Here is a 9,308-nt window from a genome sequence, read left to right as displayed (position 1 = left end):
TGTTGTTGTTGTCGGGTTAAAGTTGCACTGACATTGAATGGTCACATGACGACTTTCCAGTTTTACTGGTGGAGGAACACCTTGTCAGTAATGTAAAATCTGAATCAGTCAGCATATACCTATTTAAGATGTGTTTTACCTCATTAATTAAAGTGCATGAAATATGATACTTTTGCTGATTTAAGTGATAAAGTATCACACTTCAAAGCATTCCTTTTCGATCTTTTCTGCAATCGTTTTCTCTATGCTAAGTTCCTAACTGTTTCAATACACTATTTCTGAATTTGTATCAATTAAAGGGATAATTTGGTTTCGGTCCGATCGGCACTGTCAATGTCATATAACGACTTTCCCGCGAAAACCTAAGGTGTCCCTCGTCACGAGCGGGCACTTCATTAAACAATTGACCTTCTATACGCCCCCTGAATAGCTTCTTCACATGAAACAGTTCAAAAGCCCCTGATAGGATACAATGCTACATGCTTGAGATTAAAACTGATTTTTCGAGTCAAAGACCTGAACTATTCGACTACGTGGACCATGGAGGAATAAAAAAACACAACACAAATATACAATTCATCCTTCTGTTTCATTTCTATTTTCTTCTTTTCTTTCTTAAGACACTCTGCAAAGTGATGAAGCTCGGATTTACTTTTAGTAGCTAGGATATTTATTTTTACATCAAAATACTCCGGTAATATTCCAGATTCCAAAGATTCCACCATATCATCTATTACATCAAGTAAAATCCGGTCCTTGTATTTTGCTGACCAATACCCAGGTGATCTCCGTCTCTCGCTTGACCAAAGTATTTGAATCTATAAAATAAAATTTTGATAAAATCTTATTCTTCTTCATAGAAAACAATTTGCGTTTACTTACATAAATTTCGAGTAAATTAATTCTTGTTTCGTATTTGATACCTGTCCTCTTTTTATGAACTTTGTTTTAAAAGAGAAAATGTTAAGGAACAGTTATATCTCACCATCACTACTGCACATGACTTTGTTCGTTCTGTTAGAACACTTGATAGATTGATTCATATTTGGTATTGTCACATCAAGATCAAAATTTATGTAATGAGTATTATTTAAAGAAAAAAACTCTCGCATTATCAAAATGTTTTAATGGCATCATTGAATTAGACTTGTTGGTTGTTTTATCATGAATAATTTATACCATATACAGTTTCAAACTTTTGAACCGAAACCAAATACCGCTTTCTTATCAAATCAATGGATACCTTCACTATGTAGGATGACAATCCCGGTAATTTGCTGGGTGAATCCTCTTTGCAGTTCTGCAAAAACTGCTTCAATAGCTTCATAGCACCACGTCTATATTCATTATTATCATCAATACCATCTAAAAGGGCTTTTTCAGCCTTGGAATAGGAAATGGTCCATGTCTCGTCGCCTTTAGGTACTAAATGCAGTCCAGCCTTCTTAACGGCTTCAACTTTCTTTTTGAATGCGCTTCTAGAGTCTTTTCTTGGCCAACCATGAATGTCTACTGGAAGGGAACACGGTAAAGACGGTACGATGTCTACATTGATGTCGCTATATTTCTCTTGTTTTATGGTTATAGTTAGTGCTGGTCCTTGTGCCGTTGGAGATAGTTTAACGTCTGAAGTATAAATAAACATATCGCTCGAGGACAACCGCATGAATTACACAAAAAATTAGTTTAAATCATTTAAATAAATATAGAGTATCTAATTCATATCATTTAAATTTTCTATCTAATTAAAGCAAGAAGAATGCGAATGATGAATACCCGTATATTATGATGAAGATTATGAATAAATTAACATTCAAATGTAAACGTATCTGAATAGATAAGAGGGCTGGTCCGCATTTTGTACGTAAATGTTTTTACAAGTCATAACGAAACGGTGATAGTCATAGATGAGTTATCAATATTTTGAGGTCTAATGTTTGCTTACTTATCTTATCTGGCATTATATAATTGTTTTTACTGTAAGTGGCCTGTCATTAACCCTTTCCCTGAAAAATGGCCGTTTTCATTGAAAAGGCTCCTGTTACAAGTTCAAACTGCTATGGAACTATGAAAAATGCCTCAATCCTAATCAAACTTGGCACAAATGTTGACTGGACCAATGCCTTTGTAACGACATGCTCAGCCTTAAATTTCCTGTTACTATGGCAACGAAACGAGGGGACATCTTAAAATTGCCAAAAATTACTATTTTGCATTGTTTTTTGTTTGTTTGTTTGTTTTTTTTTCATCAAAGTGCTGCAACTTCTCAATGGATTGAGATGGAGTAAAATGCTTTTTAGCGTTGGTTACACGTTACCTTACAATCGACCTGAGGCCATTTTTAGCCTCTCACAAGTCAAACATTTTCTCGGCGATGAGGGGGACTACCGCACCCCTTCAAACCCCCCAAACAGAAGGGGCACATCCCCCTTCTGGCAACCCCTGATATACTTTTTTGATAGGGCCGGCGCTGAAAAAGTGATCACTTTTTAGCAACATTTCTCAAACGAAAAACAGTGTTTGGGGTCTTAATAGGGTAATTTTTCACTGTTTGTGGCCTCAAAAAGGATGAGGGGGTCAAAAAGCCGTCAAAACACGTCTACATGAAGTAAAGGGTTAAAGCCACACTCGTTCATTTAATAAACAAATTTTCAACAACAAGGATAAATATAACAAAAATAGAATAAAAGTTCGACAAAATTAATGACATTTTACGTCATTTTCATGACTAAAGTGACATTTCTACTCCGCGGTCTATTCTAAACGTATTGAAAAGAAAATGTACTAAGCTAGCTTTTATCGTTTTTTTTCTGTACACTACACAATGAATATTTAGTTATTTGAACAATTCTTAAAAATTTCGGTCTAAAAATAGCATGATATATGCTGCTGTAAAACAGCAAAAATGATATTAATCTGATAGATACCAACTGAATGTGTAATGTAGGACCTACGTGAAAAGTTGAGGTCTTCAATAGCCTTTCCCACCTTTGAATGGAGATCTTGTAGTACTTTATGTGGAATCAAGTCGTCCTTGTATGTCAGATTATATAATAATGAAGGGTTTTTTACTTTAACAACAGCTTGACCATGTGGAATAGACGTCTCAGGTATATCTCTAAATTTACGATCCGGTGTCATTTCTCGTGGGACTGACCGTTTGTCCTGTAAATTAGAAAATATGACTTAATCATTTATCACTTTACAGATTAATGTTTAAAGTAGACTTGTCCTTGTAATTAACAAGTCACTTATCAAGTCACGATAGATATTATACTTCTGTTTGAACAAAGTACCCGTCGGGAGATAATAAAAACTGATGTTAATACTTACATCAAACGTATTCTTATCCTCGTAGATGTACGTCAATGTTGTATCAGTTAGAATATCTTCGACGTCTATTTTGAGTTTTATATTGGTATCAACCTCATCCGCACTCCCTACTTTCGTTTTAACCAAGTTACTGCCTGCTAAATGAATGTCTGCAGAGTAAATATCTCCCTTACTGTATGTACGCACGTGGTTTATGATCTTCTTCATAACATACGAGTATTCGGCATTGGCATTCTTCTTCTCATTCTTATCTATAGCTATTTCGTCTTTCTCCATCTCGCTGATTGATCTACGGCGTTCCTTTGTTGAATCAACCCTGTCATCTCTATCAATACTGTTACTTCTTTGTAACTTAGCTCGTTTTGGTTCAATGTTTTGTACTGGCTCTTTTGGTAGATTGTTTTCACTCTTTTGAGAGTCTGATAGCTCATGACCCTTATCCCTTATATGTTGTTGAAGACTCTTCTGCGTCTTGAAAGACCTTCCACATGTTTGACAAGTAAACTGCCCCGGCTTTACTTCTTGATCAAAGTTGGTTTCTGTCTTCTGTAACTTAGCTCGTTTTGGTTCAATGTTTTGTACTGGCTTTTTTGGAAGATTGTTTTCACTATTTCGAGAGTCTGATAGCTCATGACCCTTATCCCTTATATGCTGTTGAAGACTCTTCTGCGTCTTGAAAGACTTTCCACATATTTGACAAGTTAACTGCCCCGGCTTTACTTCTTGATCAAAGTTGGTTTCTGTCCCGCTGTTTTTGTTCTTACGTTGTTTACATTCAATATGTAACAGCAGTAAACAATGGACTGTGAGTAGAACAATTAATATCCTGGCGAGAGTACCCATCCTTCCTTAAATGAACACGATAAGATATCCTATACTTTCGGATTCTGAAAGGTAATAATTGTACACAGCGTTAGAAGACAGTCATGTTTAGAGGTATTATATGTGAAATGTGTAATAACTTCATTACCTTTTGTTTTCTTTGCATGTAAATGTTAACTTACCCAAATAACGATGGACGACAAAAGAACTCAGACATATTTTAAAGTTGTCGTGACATAACGAGAAAGAAACTTGGGAGAAACGTGAGCCACGTCCAGTACTCAATCTCGCGAATCTTAGTTCCGAAAATATAAAGATAATCACACCGTATTTAGTTTAGTTAATTACTGTTTAGTTATTGACATATGATCAAAACCTAAATGGATAAATGAGAAAATGTACATAAAAAGGTAAGTACAAGCGCCTGTGCCAAACAAAAAAATGCTAAATGTCTTTTACATTATTGGTGTATAAAAGTAGTTCAAGGATTATTTATTATTTAGGTGCAAATGTTTTCAGATACTTTTTAATACAAATATCAAAGAGCATTAATTATGTGTTCTATGTCTTACAAAAACAAAATAGCCTAAATCGCTGACCAGAGGATATGGTCTAAACGGACAAGATTTAATTACCAGGATGTTCCTTGTTTAACTGATCATAACGATTTGAGCAGTTTTTGTAAAACTACCAAATGATCACATTGCTGCACATTTTTATGAAAATCTACCAAGTGGTTGAGAAGGAGATGTCGTTAAAAGTTTGGCTTTTTTTCTATTTAGCTCTGGTACCCATCTTGTTCAGCTGAGCTGAGCCATTTAATCATTTAGGACCACCAAATTCCTGTATAGATTCATCACAATTGGACAAGTCTTTTGAGAGGAGGTTTTGTTTAAGTAAACATGTTACCGACGGACGACGAACATTGGCATATCGCTATATAACTTAGAAACTTTGTGCTGACATAAGAAAATATATTATATCACAGTATACCATATATTTTTGTTTGCTTTTTTTCTCTCGCCATATTTTAATTTTTAGGTAAAAAACAAACAACATTTTTATCACTTTTATCACTTATAACTCAACAAAACTCTATAGTATTTAACACATCTCCGCCTTTATTTCGTGTCGTGATTCATGTTTAGGGTCTTCGTAAGTAATTATATATAACATATCGACTAATACAACAACATATGTATATTTTTGTCTGGGACACACGTCGCACGGATACAGTATAGGTCATATTGCGACATTCCATATGTGGAGGGCTCCGTGCATTATATCAGGCAGAAACAAGCATCTGAGTAGAACCCTCGACTTTTCGTAAGCTAGCTGGATAGCTCCCTGACATGAAATAATCTAAACTCCCTGTAGGATTTGGACCAACAACGGTGTGGGGCAAGTGGTTTGAACCTTTACAACTCGGTGACGGATGCTAAGATAGATAACATAGATAGCTCTCATTTAAACAAATCGAGCCACTGTTTAGTATAGGGGTGAATTCAGGAATAACCTGCCTATTAATAATTTAATAGGAGAAAGTCCGTACAAACAATAAAAAAAGTACAATATTAGGCTACTCTTAATAAATTATTATGTAAAACTAATAATTGTAATATGATGAATGTTTTATGTAAAAAATGTATAAATAAACGGGCCTAACACGTGGTTAAAACAAAAGAAAGTATAAAAAAGAAGAAAAAGGGGTATTATATGCTTAACAATGGTTCGACAAGAGCTTAATACTAAAATAGATATCAGTAATGTACTGCATTTACATAACCTGTACACATAAAAGTTTGCGTGAAATAAATATCATTTCATAAAAGCATATAAAGAACACGTTGTTGAAACTGAATAATGCAAAAGTATTTTAGATCAGCAATGGTGCGAGGGAATGATTCATACAAAATGATGTGATTTGAGATACAATTTGGAAGACTTATGTGTAAACATTAAATTAAGTAAAGAATAAAAAAAATCGGGTAAGCCCATGTTAAAACCCTCATGTAGTTTTCGTTTCGCTTTCGAAAAATCGGGTAAGCCCATGTTAAAACCCTCGTGTAGTTTTCGTTTCGCTTTCGGATCTTTTGAGCTGCCTATTGTTGCTGTTGTTGTTGTTGTTGACGAATTGAAACGAAATTCGAAAAATCTAACAAAAAATCATTTAAGCAAATTTTTCATAAATCTGATTTTATAGTGTTGATTTTTCCAAAATACGAAACCACTTATAATTTTGCCCTAATAGTGCTTTATATATATGTAAACTCTATATATTCATATTAATATTCATAAGATAATATACAGTAAATAATTCGATTTTATTTGATATGATAAACTTACCTAACTTACCACTTATGTAGATCTTATCATATAAATGCATATTAGACATTATGTAGGTCGCACAATGCGCAGTATATACATGTATAATCTTAGATATATTCGAGATAAACAGAAATACCGCTTAATTTATTTAAAATGTATTTGAACAGATTTTAGTATGTAAAGTTGTCAAAAGCTAATTTCGCGAAACAGTTAAAAATGAGTTTTTTAATAAAAACATTAACCAAAAATAAAATCTACACACCTTTGAACAGCAATTGTAACCACGGCCACCAGGTTTTACTTTCGGTTTTAGCTTGAAAGGGAAGAAACTCTATATGTTTTCATCAGGTATTCCAAATATTATTATTTATTTATTTATTACCCTTCCAGATGTTTTCCATCAGATTTTAGGATAGCTTGTCAGTTATATTGCTAGTTTTGATCAACAATTTCTTTTTAGATATTTAACAATTGTATCAATTAAAAGAGTGGTACAATGTATTTTCTTCGCCCATGCATAGTTAAATTTTAAAATTATTCCATGTTTTTTGTTGTTGTACTAGTTAACCAGAACCAGTCATCTAGAAGTTTACGCATCACGGTGTTTTTCGAGGCCTTACAAAAATAAACAATGAAGACATTGATCAGCAGTAGGTAAAGCAATAAAATATTGACTTGTTTTGGTGCATGAATCATTTTCTTATCATTTCCAACAAACATTTGCCTATAAAACATATATTGTCATTGAATATAAATGAAAATAATCAGCAAGTGTTTTTGTCAGTAATGGATTTTACATGTCTTTATACGTAGTGGCCTAGTGGGTATGGTCTCAAAATGTACTTAATCAGTCAAATTGCTGTCACAAAATTTAATTAAAAATTAACTTTTACAACAATTTACTAAAAAAAAGTTCAAATTTAACACAGATTTATACCATTTTGTTTTCCTATATTTCAGAAGTTTAAGAATTGTTTTAGGACATGTACTTTATGAATAATATATTTAGAGATATTCCTCAGAGTGATCTCCATCTACCTATCCCATACTCCCCAAAGCTATCCGTATTTAACTAAATTATATGCAAAATACAAATGAAGAAGTATACATAGAATGTCTTTTTGTCTGCTGAGAGGTATTCATTTGATTTTCTTTATTGACAGAGATGTAAGCAAAATTTATCTCCTTAGCTATATCCTATACTGCCTAAACAACTGAATATGAGTATGATATATTGTTAAAATATAAACATCATTGTAACACGCATATTTCATTTAGCGATTCCATTTACATATAGACCGTATACAAGTCGATTTTTATGATGCACGGAAGACCAATAAGACCATTATATTCATCATGGAGAAAAAACATCGAAAATGACGGTTTTAGAATCGAGACATATCTAAAGAGTTTTTAGCCCGAAACCATACAAGTGCCTATGGTCGTATCCTACAATTTGTAAACAAACGCCGCCATCTTTGAAGGAAAAAGATATATTTTTTAATACTCTTTTTGATAGAAATGACTGAAAACCAGATATACGAGTATGTGTTAACTCGCTCAACAATTTTCCGTTGCATTTGGTATATGGTAAAGAACTGTATGGTAAAACAGAAGTTATACCGAACTTGGAACTCGAATTTACATGAGGTTTTGTGGCTATATACGACTCAGTTCTTTTGCTTTATACATCGTTTTTTTCTTCATATCAATTATACATGTATGCTCGTTTTAGAGATTACCATAAACTTCAAAATATAATTTTGCATCATTAAAAAAATCATTTTAAAGAGATGTAGATGAAGGCAGTATATATTCATCCAGAAAAGTGGAATCCAGAATAAAGCTACATTTATTTTCTATATCTCTGACCTATCAAGGATCTATGCATAAGTAGAACGAGTTTTTCTTAATAACACAATGCATGATTTTAGCTTAAGTTCACTATTAATAGTATTAGAAAAGATCATAAAATACACTCAACATATCTGATATATAACAAAAAACTTTTGGTATAGATCTATGATAGGTGGAAAATTCTCTATATGTTTAATATGACCTAGGCTTTTTTGAAAGCAATGTGGTATAGTGGTCAATTCCCGCATCTCCACACGTGTGTATATATCTAATACGATCCCGGCTTTCTAAATGCGATTTCCCGGGATCTATTTATGGGTATACACCCTCTTTGTAATAAATATGATCAAAGCCTTTCTACATTCAATATATGGAACGCTGTACAAGTTTATAATTATAAAAAAATCATTTTTTTTCACTACATATATAACACATCTGTGGCTTTAGATCTAATCGATAGTTTATAGTCTAAATGATTACGGCAGGTGGTCAATTCCCGACATTATACTATATATCTTATTTGATCCCGGGACCCCCAACCCACCAAAGAAAACTAGTATGTATGTTCACACACATCATTTGTGGCAAAAACTAAATGACTGCCAAAAAGGTAATGGAAATGAGTGAATGAGACCGTTTTTAAACAGTATCGATCAGAACTTGGCTGTTTTCCTGATGCATGTATAAATGGTATAGGCCTAGCTACTGATTTCATATCGGTAATGCTTAAAATACAATGAATTCTGGTAAATTTTGATTAAAACATTGGAATAAATTGAAAGATTTTCGAAGAAGAAGATACTTAGTAATTGTAGGTACATGAAATCATGGGAGCTTGATATTCTATCAATTATTTACAAATATAAGCAAATAATCAAGAAATAACGGCAAATATACTGGTTGGAGGCCATCAACCGGACAATTTTTGAACATTTGTCCCATACACATTTCAAAATTTCAAACTTAGA

The 9,308-nt window shown here is 33.2% G+C and overlaps 1 protein-coding gene across 1 annotated transcript; it reads right to left on the bottom strand.

Annotated features, from left to right (window-relative positions):
* Positions 1–128: 128 nt before the first annotated feature.
* On the bottom strand, positions 129–6,871 carry LOC132747111 (uncharacterized). Its single transcript, XM_060736426.1, has 5 exons — positions 6,746–6,871; positions 3,334–4,220; positions 2,955–3,165; positions 1,244–1,626; positions 129–818 (listed from the first exon to the last, which is right to left on the bottom strand). The coding sequence occupies exons 2-5, from the start codon at positions 4,174–4,176 to the stop codon at positions 522–524; spliced, it is 1,734 nt and encodes a 577-aa protein (XP_060592409.1). The 5' UTR covers positions 4,177–4,220; positions 6,746–6,871; the 3' UTR covers positions 129–521.
* Between the last annotated feature and the right edge of the window lie 2,437 nt (positions 6,872–9,308).

The sequence above is a fragment of the Ruditapes philippinarum genome, unplaced genomic scaffold (genome assembly GCF_026571515.1).
Source record: "Ruditapes philippinarum isolate M1 unplaced genomic scaffold, ASM2657151v2 ctg1391_1_1_1_1, whole genome shotgun sequence".
NCBI lineage: Eukaryota > Metazoa > Mollusca > Bivalvia > Venerida > Veneridae > Ruditapes > Ruditapes philippinarum.
Note: the sequence above shows the minus strand (reverse complement) of the source record. Positions and strands in the feature narration are given on the sequence as shown.

What these genes read in the sequence shown, in the direction of transcription:
- LOC132747111 (XM_060736426.1), bottom strand. Translation starts at nt 4,176, where the DNA reads ATGGGTACTCTCGCCAGGATATTAATTGTTCTACTCACAGTCCATTGT. An exon ending in TGAAGACCTCAACTTTTCAC is followed by an intron (nt 1,627 to 2,954) that starts GTAGGTCCTACA and finishes TTTATACTTCAG; the next exon opens with ACGTTAAACTATCTCCAACG. An exon ending in TGTCATCCTACATAGTGAAG is followed by an intron (nt 819 to 1,243) that starts GTATCCATTGAT and finishes TTTATTTTATAG; the next exon opens with ATTCAAATACTTTGGTCAAG.